Source organism: Oreochromis aureus, linkage group 5 (assembly GCF_013358895.1).
Source record: "Oreochromis aureus strain Israel breed Guangdong linkage group 5, ZZ_aureus, whole genome shotgun sequence".
Classification (NCBI taxonomy): domain Eukaryota; kingdom Metazoa; phylum Chordata; class Actinopteri; order Cichliformes; family Cichlidae; genus Oreochromis; species Oreochromis aureus.
Genome location: NC_052946.1, coordinates 15,219,848 through 15,233,127, shown reverse-complemented (window position 1 = coordinate 15,233,127; position 13,280 = coordinate 15,219,848). Strand labels below are relative to the sequence as shown.

The 13,280-nt window shown below is 39.1% G+C and overlaps 3 protein-coding genes across 3 annotated transcripts; 1 reads left to right on the top strand and 2 right to left on the bottom strand.

Annotated features, from left to right (window-relative positions):
* Positions 1 to 477: 477 nt before the first annotated feature.
* On the bottom strand, positions 478 to 3,625 carry tmem167b (transmembrane protein 167B). Its single transcript, XM_031747883.2, has 3 exons — positions 3,468 to 3,625; positions 2,628 to 2,759; positions 478 to 1,542 (listed from the first exon to the last, which is right to left on the bottom strand). The coding sequence occupies exons 1-3, from the start codon at positions 3,475 to 3,477 to the stop codon at positions 1,460 to 1,462; spliced, it is 225 nt and encodes a 74-aa protein (XP_031603743.1). The 5' UTR covers positions 3,478 to 3,625; the 3' UTR covers positions 478 to 1,459.
* Positions 3,626 to 7,106: 3,481 nt separating this feature from the next.
* On the top strand, positions 7,107 to 8,604 carry LOC120440231 (protein FAM107B). The gene is made up of 4 exons (XM_039612222.1): positions 7,107 to 7,128; positions 7,313 to 7,469; positions 8,215 to 8,356; positions 8,503 to 8,604. Exons 1-4 carry the CDS (start codon positions 7,107 to 7,109, stop codon positions 8,602 to 8,604), a joined length of 423 nt encoding a protein of 140 aa, XP_039468156.1.
* Positions 8,605 to 10,414: 1,810 nt separating this feature from the next.
* On the bottom strand, positions 10,415 to 12,846 carry b3galt6 (UDP-Gal:betaGal beta 1,3-galactosyltransferase polypeptide 6). The gene is made up of 2 exons (XM_031747893.2): positions 12,514 to 12,846; positions 10,415 to 12,160 (listed from the first exon to the last, which is right to left on the bottom strand). The coding sequence occupies exon 2, from the start codon at positions 12,150 to 12,152 to the stop codon at positions 11,133 to 11,135; it is 1,020 nt and encodes a 339-aa protein (XP_031603753.1). The 5' UTR covers positions 12,153 to 12,160; positions 12,514 to 12,846; the 3' UTR covers positions 10,415 to 11,132.
* Between the last annotated feature and the right edge of the window lie 434 nt (positions 12,847 to 13,280).

Below are 13,280 nucleotides of genomic sequence, written 5' to 3'. Positions count from 1 at the left end.
GGTGTTCTGGTGTTGTAGCTCATCTGCTTCAAGGCTCCATGTATTATCTTCTGTTGGTTGTAACGAGTAGCTTTTCGAGTTATTGTTGACTAGCCACCAGCTCAATCCAGTCTGGTAATTCTCCTCTGACCTCTGGTATCAACGATTCATGTTCACCCAGAGAACTGCCACTCACCGGTTTTTCTTTGGACCGTTTAGAGAGAATAATCTGAAAGATGAGGAAAATTCTAGCAGATCAGAAGTTTATGAAATACTCAGACCAACCCATCTGGCAACATATACCATGCTGCTTTGTTCTCATTCAGATGGCGGGTTTGAACTTCAGCAATTCACCTTGACATGCCTCAATGTATTAAGCTGTTGCCATGAGATTGGCCAACTAGATATGCACGTTTAACATTTGAACAGGCATATCTAATAAAGTGGCTAATCAGTGCAGATCAACTTTTGTTTTTTTTAAAGACAACAATACATAGATATTGTATGATCAACATTTTACTTAAAATTGCATTGCATTCCCTCCCAAAACAATTTCTTCTTTTGAGAATAGAAATAACGTGACAGAATTGAAGTTATAATAGCGGTATACATTTAAAATGGCATGAGAAGCACCATCCTTATTTGGCATTGCCTTTAAGTCTTCAAGCAAGACACAGCAAACACATTTTTGCAAAATGTTGAGATATGCCTCATCTGTTGCAGGTACTACTCCTTTCTCCAGAGTTTTGACAGAATTTTAATTACAGTCTAATGTGTGACATTTAAAACATGTTATCCAGTATACATTTTGATAACAAAGTATATACAACATACACTTATGTAAAATCTGTATTTTTCTAACCTAAAAAAATGTTAACATGGGAGATCAAAAAAAGTAAATAAATGTGTACACATGGACATTTTATATATTAGCTTTTATCTTTCCCTCCACCACTGACAGAAGAAAAAAAAAAAAAAGAGTTGCTGGGCACGAGCAGAGTTGATCATTTTCACTTTGATCACATGTAACCTCTAGCAAATAACTAGCGTTATTTTTATTTCCAAATATACACAGGTAGGCTATTTTTAAGTTGTATACAGGTGTAAGGTATAATGCACACACAGCCCTTCAATCTTCTGCATCCTTCAGTAATAATTATTTCGTGGGGTGGATGGAGACGTCAGACAGTACTACCCAACAACAGAATGTTACCATGTGACCCAGCACTCTCCCTCCCCTGAAATAACTGTGGAGTACTTCACATCTGTAGTGCATACATAATATTAAGGTAGAAGCTGTGTACCCAGTCATCAGAAGGGGGCAGCACTGACTTCACTTTCACATGGGTCCAAAGGTCCAGCGGGGGTTCATCAGTCATAGAATCCAAAAGGTGTCCCAACAACAAGGATTAACACGTGACCGCGGAGATGAGTCCATCCCCTCTCAGAAAAGTTTGTCCTTTCCCATCTAGCCTCACCATCATTTTAAGAAGACAATGTAGAAGGCCATGGCCAGGCAAGATACTGCCACAGCGATGTGAAGCCTTGTCCCAATTACTGCAGCTGAGAACGAGATAAGATGAGTTAAAACAAGAAGAAAGCATCAGACATAAAGTCAGATCTTGAGCTGAAATGTCAGTGGATATTGTGACATACTACATTGTCTGGAAATTCAGTCATTTTTGGTTAATCTGACAATATAAGTGCGTGAGAAATGAAGGTATTACATCAGACTGGAAAAGTTCTTCCAGTCAAATAGTACAATAAAGCTGGCCTCGGATTTACTTCTCTTTGTTTATAATGACATAATAAAACTGTAAATACCAAACAGCTGAACTGTTATTACCTTACCTAAAGCCTAAACTACAGGCAGTTTTTGTCCACTTTGCAGCGCTTGTGTGTTCATGTGCGAATTTGTTATTATTCTGTTTTTATCTCCATTATATCTCTGTATATAGTGAGAAGGCAACAATGGCTGTACATTAATATGAAACATAAGAAATAAAAACATATTTTTCATTGTTGTTCTTTATACGCTACACATTCATTGTATAAGACAAAGTAATCAATTGTATGCACTATTAATGTAATTCTTTGAGATCTACTTATTAACAGATATGTATGACAATATTCCAATGTGCCACACCACTAAAACTAGTTTAACAAAAATACATATACAAACAACATCATACATTGTAACAAACATGTAATGTTGCCATTCGTTTTGAGATCAGCCACTACATATAATATTTAATATGTAGTGTAATATGTAGTTTAATATTTAATTTGGAAGGATTTAAGACTTAAATAAATTCCAAAAGCTATATAAATATTAATAATCCTGTAACCCTAGGCAGTTTATATAGCATATTTCATCCAGATTGATTAATGCTACTAGGAGGACTTAGGTAACAGACATACATACACTATGATCATTATAGTAAGAAGATGAGGAGTTCTGAGAAAGAGGGTCCAGTATTTGTTGACCTGTGATCTATTTATTATCAACCAACCTTGCGTGTTGACATTGTTTAATTTAAATAATTAATGTACAAGAGTGCAGGACACAAAAGAAAGCACCAGGCTGCTAATATTAAGCATATAAAAAAAAGAAAAACGGGAAGTCATTGTGTCTGAATCATACTTACCTTTGTAGAACACACCCCACACTCCTTTTTTCTCTGACAGCAGCCAGTTGTTGAGGCGAGGCACCTTTTTGAGGTATGCACAAGTGCAGATAAAAAGCAGCCCGAAGACGAGGATGCCATCGAATGAATAAACTATGGAAAGGGAAAAGTGGCATTGCATACACTTATTATATTAGAGAATCTAAGAGCACACAGTAACAATCACTCATTTCTGCTCAGATACAACCAAATACACTCTTAAATGCAGCACAGCCTCCGAAGAGGTTTGCTTTATAAGGAAGCAAATATTGACATTGAGCAACCACTAACTCCATGCGTCATATTAATATAGTATGCAAAACAAAACTATGGATGTCACCTTCTGATTTTCTGTCTGTACTTACCATTGAGACAAATGTTTATGCCAGTGGTGAAGCATACATGTATATTCTGCCTAACAGTGAATTTTTTTCCTTTGACCAAACTGTGTTGTTGCTGCTTGGTTCAATAGTTGTCTACCTGGCTATCCTGAATTTTTTGTAGCATTAGCCACAGACACACACAAGTCAAAGCCTGATAGCATAGATACGTGTAGCCTTACAAAAAAGTAGAAGCTAGGAAGAGGTTCATACTACACACAGCAGGCTTTGTGATAGTACTGCTATTTAATAGAACGACAAATACTATAGCACTGTAATGAGTGAAGAGTTTGTTTTGGTGCTAAAAGAGTGGCAGTGCTGCCCAGGGCCACGTCTACAACTAGCCTAGCCTCAACTAGCCTCAATTCCAAGAAGTAGCTTAACTTCATGCCCCGCTTGTTGTCGACACGTCCTAGCTAGTTGGAAAACACGGAAAACCTACCATTTGTCATATTCGCAGCTTTCTCTTTGACGATGTTATATGACGGTTTGTTCCTCTAAACTAGCATTCCATCCTAAATTTTAAAGTAGAGATAATGCAGTCACTCGGCTGACATTTCCGTTTCCCTGACTTGAAATCTTCTTCTACGCTTCACGCTATTGCTATTCAGTTAGCGTTACTGCCACCTATTGGAATAATTGATTAACAGCTTAAATTTACAGTTTTAAACGCCCATTTAAACTTGTAATCAATTAGGTTGTAACTAGGAGTTTTCACTTGTGGAAATCGGATTTTTCAAAATATTTTTCAAAATATGAAATAACAAATTACAATTCCACGTACCCATCAAGTTTTACTTCTTAAAATTAGATTTTAGATATCCCCAATTGAATGTCTTGATTGATATCTGTAATGCAAAGAGAAATATCTACAACACTGCAACTACTTTCAAATTGAGCTTTTAAATGATGATTTCATTTGTTAAGGGAAAACCTCTATCCAAAGCTACCTGACCCTATGTGAAAAAGTAATTGCTCACCATTGTTAAATTGTGAATTAACTGTGATTACCCATATGTTTTGGAAAGTTGAGTTCAGTTTCACAAGCCACACACAGGCCTGATTATTGGCAGACCTGCTGAATCAATAAATCAGTTAAACAGAATCACAACCTGCCCTGATCTCAAGAAAAGATGAAACTTTCAAGGACTTTTAAAACAAAGTCATTGACAGTCAATCTGGACAATCAATTTCTAAGGCTTTGAGACTCAACCAAACCATGCTGAGAGTCATACTGCAATATGAAATGTGGCAAACTTTATCAGAAGTGGCTGGTCTACCAAAATTACTCCAAGACCACATCAACACCTCATGCAGAAGGTCATAAAAGAATTCAGAACAACATTTAAAGAACTGCAGGCTTTATAATTCAAGGTCAGAGTTCGTGATTCAACAGTAAGTATGACACTGGGCAAAAATGCCAACAATATAAGAACAAACATCTTGATGAGCCCCATGATCTGGAAAGATATTCTGTGGCCCGGTGAGAGTTTGGGTCCTGTATTTTGTATTTACTCAGGTAATCTTTGTCTAATATTAAAATTTAATTCAAATTTAATATTAAAATAAAATTCTGCTTTGGTGTAGGGATAAAAACCCTCTAGTAACACTCTACAAACTTTCTTATAAACTCTTCTTAATGCAGCACAACCAAGGCAACAAAACTGAGAGATATGTGTAAACATGATAAGCTCTAACCTTGTGCTTCTACAGAGAGGTAATAAATTATTATAGCAGTAGAATAATGCACCAGTAACAAACAATCAATACAGCACAAGGCAGGTTTTTATTGGTCGTTTCTTGTGGCCGGCACACTGCTCCCTGTAGGGAAATAATATGGGTGGAAGGTCAAGACACAATGAACAAACTGGTAAAAAAGGCTGACTCTGCTGCAGCTGTAAACCTGGGCACACCTTATGCAGCAGCAGAGGGAAGGATGAGGATTAAAGTGAGCTTCCACCCACACTACAGTGAGCTGACATCATTTGCCCCTGTCAAATAAATCAATTAAAAGAAAGCTTCAGTCAGATTTAGGCAGAGCGGCATCACAGTGCTTAACACATGATGTGAAAACCTGAACAAAAACAATAATGTATATATGTAAAATACATAACACAAAACATTAAAACACCTTCTTAGTTGAGAATTATAGGTGCAAGTCAGCCTCTGAAGCATGTAGTGTGTGGCTTTACTGATGAGAAAACCATGAGTCCAGACGCGGTGGTGTTTTATGTTTGAGTATCTCAGACATGGAAAAGACAAAAATGTTGTCAGGGTGACAACATATAGACACCTGTAAAAACACACAGACTTGTGTTGCACAGATGGGTAATCCCTACATTTCTACACTCACTGGCTCATTGTGTCAGTCTTAGATTAGCCTGTTTTTTTCTTTAATAAAATGTCTTATTCTTATATATTTAATAATATATTTCATGACAGTTGTAGGGTAAAAGTATGCAGCTTAACAACAAAGAAAAAAAGCATTATAGACTCATAGATTTAACATTTTAATGTGAACGCTGAATATTTTCATCACTTTGTGTAATAATAAAGCAAAAGATGCAAAAAGCCATCTTTGTTTTGCTGGCAGTGTTTTTTCATTATTGCTATAATGAATTGGCCTAATCCCTGCATATGCTGCTGCTCTGAGACAACAGAAGTTTCTCCCCTGAAGGGAACAAAGAGTCGTAAGACAGTTAATGAGATTTGATAGCGTGGCACCTGTTTGATCATCTGCGCTCCGGCTGCAGAGCACGGGGCACCCCCGGTCTCAAAAACAAAGCAGTCCTCCTCCTCCGGTGCATTCGTCTCTGAGGAACAGAGCTCAGCAGTCTCTCCTTGGCATCTGTTCATCAATGCTTCTCCATCCGACCACACAGGTAAGGCGGTTTTATTGATCACTTTTATGCAATTATGATTAGTGAGTACTTATTAAATGGAAAACCATAAAAGGAACAACTGAATTCATTATTCGGGTTATAGAAAAAGATATCTATCAAAAGTAGAGTATGTGATTTACCACCCTGGTGTATGGAAGCATGTTTCTGCCAAATGTTCCTGAAAAAAATAGAGAGATTTTAAATAATAATATGTAGTAGTTTTTCTTATTTCGAGTTAGTAGTCACAAAATTCACTAAATCGACTTACTGAGTAAGGTGAAATTTTGAGAAACCTAACTCAAAAATTTGAGATACCTAAGATTTTCACTAATGGATGGAAAATTATGTTTATTCATTTGGCAGAAGCAAGCATCGATACCAACCAGTTACTTCTTTACTTCTCCATAATTTATTTTGCAGCTGCATAGTTCATGTCGCTAGACGTGATCATTTAAATCTGGTAACATCTTTGTTGGGTCATTACTTTACAATAGAAAGCGCCTGGAGGCGACTGTTGTTGTCAGTCGGCCCTATGTGAAGAAAACTGAATCGAAGTGAGTTCAGGTTCAGGGTTTGAAATTAAAATGATTATGTTTATTATTTATCAGTTATACATGTATGCTGCCTGATTATATATTGATGAACACTGGTTTGTAAATTATTCTACAGTGTTAAGCGGCGTAGGATCAAAGAAGTGTGAACTTCATCCTACTCCTTTTTGATCATGTAAATTTTGTGATATATAAAGTTAGTCGTGGCATAATATTTTTTTCTTTTAATTCTTTATTTTATTTACATGTTTGAATTTAAATAGGGAATCTATCAATTATATTTATATTTATATGCCATATTATACAATTTATTTAATAGTTTTTTGGGGGGTTGTTTTCCCTTTAACAGGAAGGATGTCGAGCTTTTGCATACTTAGCTAAAAAGGTGTCACACATCAACTAGATTTTACAGTTTAGATTGCATAATAATAATCATCATCCTAAATTTAGGCTTCAATTGATTCACACTAGAGAAAGCTATTTACCTTTTTGGTGAGTTATTTAATGAGAATATTTAATAACCAGTCTGACTTTATTTTATCAAATGTTTAAATATGCTAATATGCACAGTTTTACATTTTGTTTTGTTCGTGTTGCACTTCATATTTCACATAATTACCTCTGGTTTTCATTCAGGTACCACACAAAATGGGCTTCCGCAACAAAAGAGGTAAGATCAAAGTTTGATGAAAGTGAAGCTCATGGAGTTTGAGTGAATCTAAAGAAACAAACGAGCTTCACCTCACGTGACAGAAACTAGTTTTAGTTTACTTCATGAATATCTTGCTGTAAACATAGGCTGTAGTATTGTGTACACTGAATAAATTGCACTGGCTTGTTATTATGTGTATCAGACAGACGTCAGTGCTGGATGGTCCCATCTCACCAGGTGACTGAAAATCAACAACAGGAGGACAGTGACCTCATCAAACCCAGAAAGCTGCCAAATCCCGTCCTGGCTTCCCACCAACACAGAGCTCTCCATCAAGAGCTGCTATTCTGCCACAGACGGTGAGAAAACACGGTCACAGGTAGCCGGCGCTGTTCACAAATGTTGCTCAGCATTGTCTACTTGAGAGTTCTGCATTGAATTGTTATTCGTGTTCTAGTACCTTTACTAAAAACACTCTGAGTTGCACTATTTTATTAGTTGGGGCGTTCAAACATTCGTCTGTTGGAGAATCCTCTTATTTAACCTTTTGGCCGCTGGTTGGAGTTGTGGCAGCCGTGGATTAGCAGTATGCTTAGGTGGTGTTTAATGTGGATCAAGTCAAAAGTTAAATGCCCACTTGCCCCCTGTTGAGGGATCAGTGCTGATCCCCCAACAGGAGGCAAGTGTTCTCGCTCTCAAGTCTGAAAAAGAACAAAATAATCAATGTAACATAATCAACGACATTTGTGGTGCTTAAACAAGATTTCTATTAAACTTTCATTTATTTATTTCACACTTGGTTTAAAAGTTTCAACAGTTTTATCCTTTCATACACACAAACCATGCTTTCCCCTGATATAACACTGCAACCATGCATGAAAAGGAGCAGGAAGAAGAAAATAACTTTAAAAGTTTTATTAACTACTTTCTATAAATAGACGCCCATCTACTGTATATACTTACACAAAACAAAGGATTTGTTGCATTAATGGTAACCTTTCTGCACTTACTCATAAGGACCACACCAAGAATTCAATGTTTTGGCCTTCTCGTTTGTCTTAATCTAGAGACACGTCTTCTATGAGTGTTTTGTTGTGTCCTCAGAGGTGTACTGCCAAGAAAAAAGCCGGAGCTGCTGTGTGTCCTCGAACAAAAACAGAGACAGAAGAAAAAGCAGGAGCTGGCTCTCCACCCTCCCTCTGACTTGGAGGTGAAGCTACGTATACGGCAGCAGAGAATGCAATTCGTAAGTACTCTGATTTAAAAAAAAAAAAAAAAGCAAAAAAGGATCCAAGGAATTCTACAATAATGCATATACTTTTTGAATATTTGCATGCTGACTAAAATTGAATCTTGTTAGAGAGGATGTCCAAACACATATCTGTCTTGTAGTACGAGCTGGAGGAGAAGAAGAGGAGCGAAAGTCTGAAGAATATGCCAGAATTTGTTCGTGTGAGACAAACACTGAAGCACATCCCAAATCCTTCCCTGTGACCATTCGAGAAAATCTGCACATACCCTTAACGTGTAGTCCAGACAGATTCTTGTTGATACTGCAAGTTGAAAGGAACACGATCCTTCAATGACAACTGCTTGTATGTCAGAAAACAATAATCAAAATGTATCTGTGATTATTCTGAGAATGCTTAAGTGTGCTGACTCATATAAACTGCAGTAGTTATGAGTTGCAAAAAGGCTCCTGCAAGCTTCACAGTGAAAAAAAAATCAATTTTGCTACATATTACATTTCAGAGGAAAAAATATAGATCTTTTAAAATGAATGCCATGGGTAAAGATTTCAGCCACAACAATAGAACCACTGCTGCTGCCAGGTAAAGGACCACAGCCACATTGATCCTTTTGTTATGATGCAAATGCAGCGTTTTGCTTACCTTGGGCAGACCTCATGTGGTTACATGCGGCTCAGGTTACTCTGACATATACCACCACCGAACTTTGCATTGTTGCAGACTGAGCACAGTCTCTTTGCTTGGCACACGCTGACACAGCAGGATGGCAAGATGACGAGGCCCACCACAGTATAAGAACTTCTAAGGACCACAACAAAAAGCCCAAGATGTTGCCCCAGGCTCCAAAATCCCCAGATCCCAATTTAACTGAGCATCCTGGACATGTGTCCTATATACTGCTGCCACAGGACCTTCCCAGAGGTCCCGTGTCTCTATAAAAACAGATCAACTTTAGTAGCAAGAGAGAGAGGGACACAGAAAATATCAGGCAGGCAAATCTGGCGTGTTGGCACATCAGTGCTGTTTCCATATTTTTAGTATTAATAAAGCAGCATTATATTATTTAATCTTAGCAGGACTTCAACCTTTTGTAGAGTTTTCCATTATGAATGCATTTGGCTGTAATGTCAAGTAACCCCTTTAAACAACTGATGTAAAAGATTTACATGACAAGAATATTTTTTTTTTCTTTTTTTAATAAAACATCCAGGGGCAGCTGACCATTTACATATTTATAAAAAAAAAGACAAACACTTGAATTGCATTGAATTAAAATCTTCTACTGACAACACTGAGAAAGAGTCATTATTCACAACAATGAAACAGCAGTCATTAAAAACAAAACAAACAAAAAAAGAGCTTAAATGTTGCCCTTTGTGCAGCAGTCTTCATTTGTAGCGCTCCAATGTATCTTACCCTTTAATCAAAGCTGTTGTACAGATTTCACAAGTTTTGGGAAACAGCCACTGACATCACAAAGATGGGTTACCGTTCGGGAGGCTAACATAAAAGAAAACAGACAACGGATGAATAACATTTGAGAGAAGTTAAAACAAGTCTTCATGCTTAAACAAAAGTGACTAAGTGCCAGCCGGTAGTCGACTCCTGCATCCGTGTTGTGTTGCAAACAAAACATTCAGATTTATGCCTCTGTACAGTAAAATATCCACGCCTGGACTTTAATGCTCTGTCAGAAATGTAAGTACCATTACAGAATTCTCAAACAGGCTCCGGCATGAGGAAAAAAAACAGAAGTCCTGCCGAATCCCACACGTTCACCCATTTTCTCGTACACATTCTCAAAGACACGTGAAACCTCGCGCGCCGTCGATCGTAAACAAAAAGTCAATCTACAACTTTTGTGAATGTTCTCCAAAATATTTTAAATACAAACTGTATCCACAAGCAGCGACCACACCCACCACACGCCCAACCAAACTCAATACCAGTGTGTTGTGTTTGCCGCAGAATAAAATAACAATAAATAAAATACAAAAGAAAAAAAGGTAGACATCAACAGAAGGGTAATGATCTCCTGTCTGTTTTTCTTGTACTATCTACTATACTGTAATAACTTTAAAACATCTCATATATGTAGAAAAAGGTACAGCAGGTTAAGATAACACACAGACACTGAAAAGAAGTAGGCCACCAGAAGGTGATAAGGTAAGCACTGACAGTAAAACCGAAGGGGCTCGACAACGAAGCAGGACTGAAGATGGCTTCTGTTAAAATACTCGAGGGCCAATATCTCTTGGCAGTTCCCTCTTGTTAAACAACATCAAGCCGTAAAACTGATACCCGACATCGTACTAAAAGCTGTAGCTCTGATTTAAACGGGTGATTTTGGCTCTATAACCACGTAAAAGCGAGTATTAATGCGTGGAGCCCCCCAAAAAAGTGTTTGAAAAACAGCTTCAGATTTGTGAAAATGTGAATCTTTTAGTTCATGGCTTTTTCTCCATCCAAACCCTCACATCCACAGCTATAACATGTCAAAGCCACACAAAAGTGAAATGAAACTAGTTGTAGGTTTAGAGCTCCTAAAGCTGCTTTAACATGATAAAACAAAAATAAAACAAAAAACAGTGAATTGCACCCTTTTTGTGTTTTCACAAATGCTACAATTTGTATAATGTCTTGTATCAGTTAGGTGACTTTAAACGGTCTAACAGTGGAGACTTGGTGGAAAGGAAAAATCCGCTAACATTCCTGACTTGGACGACATGACTATAGATATAAAGTGAACTTCAGCCTTTTAGAAAACAATGATTACGGGATCCCATCCTTTCTTTGGCAGCACTGTGAGGGTGGCACACTCCAGTCATACACATAGGACAGGCGCAGCTTGACTTCCTCCTTGCAGAGCCTGCCATCACGCTGCAGAGTCTGATGTTTTTCCAACATGTCCTCCAAGCTCTGCTTATGCGTCACCAGGTATTTGTTGTTGCAACCGCGTGATTTGTACTCCGTGTCAAAGCGTGGGTCATGGGTCCGCCGGACGTCTACCGGTGCCAGCCACGCGCCCAGCGACACGTCCTCGCTCTGCCACGTCTTGAAGTATCCTGCATTAAGACGCACGTAATGCACCAGATCGGCCGAGAGCACGTAGCCGCCGCCCAGCGCGTAGGGGAGGTAGTAATCGCACAGCTCCCACGAGCTTTCGCGCCACTTCCCCGCCGATTTCACCCGGCCTCTCCCTGAGAAGAAGCCCCAGTACAACCGGTTGGGCTCCTTCCCCTTCAGCTCCTCTTTGAGGAGGTCCAAGCGAGCGAATGTGTCGTCATCTGCTTTCAGGACAAACGTGAACTCCACGTTCTGGTCCAGCCAGGTGTACATGTGCAGCAGTTTGAGGGTCAGGTTTTCGTAAGAGTCTCGCAAGTCGGGCAGCAAGAGTAAGTCCTTGTGCCGCCCTTGCTCCGTGTTAAGATTCTGAAGGTCCTCACTGGAAAGGCCCTGTGTTCCTACTACAAACATGGCCAGAACATCAGAGTCCCGCTTAGCAAGCCAGGTGCTGCGGATAATACTACGTCGTTCCGTGTACTTCGGTCCTGTTGTGATGAGGACCACGAGAAATGCTGACAAGTCTTTGGATGCGGAGGGAGGATTCTGCTGCGCTGGGCGGGACTGAAAACCGATGGCTTGGGGGGCTCTGCCAGGAGGATCGGGGTGACCCTGTTTTAGGGTTTCTGATGTGCATTTTGCTAAGAAGACAAGAACTACAGCAAAGCTGCAAACTGTGCCAATGACCAGGGCTGTCTTGTGGCGGCACACCAGACGAAACAGATTCATGATGCGGACTGTGGGGTGAAAAAACAAAAACAAAAGAGGCAAAATATATCAGTTTTATCATCACGAATTATAACTGTCAAACATAAATATGAACAAGTATGGAATGAGCAAAGAGCTTTTGCGTCTTTCTCTGTTTTCACGTAGACGCTTTATGCCTTGGATAACTGCAGCTATCGAGCGAAATAGCAAAGTAACCTCAGCTCTTTTACTCGCCCATGATTCTGCAGCACCGCCTGGTTTCTAAGCTTAGTAGCTGAACAGTACACACACACACACACACACACACACACACACACACACACACACACACAGAAATGCGATAACCAGTTATGAAATGAATTGAAGAGGATTTGTTAGTTACCTTAGCAAATGAAAGCGTGTCTGTGGTGTGAATGGTACAGTTGGAGCGGACCACTGATAGCAGCTTCGCAGAGCTAGCGCTAGCTACCGAGACGAGACCATCTGCGCACTTTGTAAGCTCACTGCGCTGAATGCAAACGCACAAAGCCAGCTCATATTGGAAGGAAGGATGGAAACCTGGTCTTTTCACTGGGTCAGTCTGGGTTACAATAAGCAGCCTCTGTCATTCACCGTTCAGAGATCAGCACACAAGGTATCAATGCAATCACTGTCTGCCTCCAAGTAGTGTCACTTCTGGGTCTTCGTGACGCAGGGGAAACGGAAGTGAACCCCCGCCCCCCCCAAAAGAGGTGTTAAAATGGCGAAAATTTAGGTTTATATTGGCAAAGATTTCATTTAATTTTTATTCTTTAAAATGAGCATAAGCAAATAGACAAACACCACAACTCAATTTGGCAGCTTTTGCCAAGAACTGATAAAACACAGTGATTACAGTAATACAAAACAACAACAGAAGAGCTGCGAGATCTTATTTTTGCCACTTGTGATCATAAAGAAAAAACACTAAAATTAAAGCAGGCTGAAGAAAATTGAGTGCTGTGAACAGCTGTAAACTAGAGCATGCGCAGTAGTCATTCTCCAGCTTGGAGCCCAGACCGGATGTTATTTTGTTTACTTCAAAATATAGGCATGCAAGTCCTTTGGCAAATTAAAGATAATCACAAACCTCACAAACTGAGGCTGTTATTATTGGGTCTGTGTAGTAGA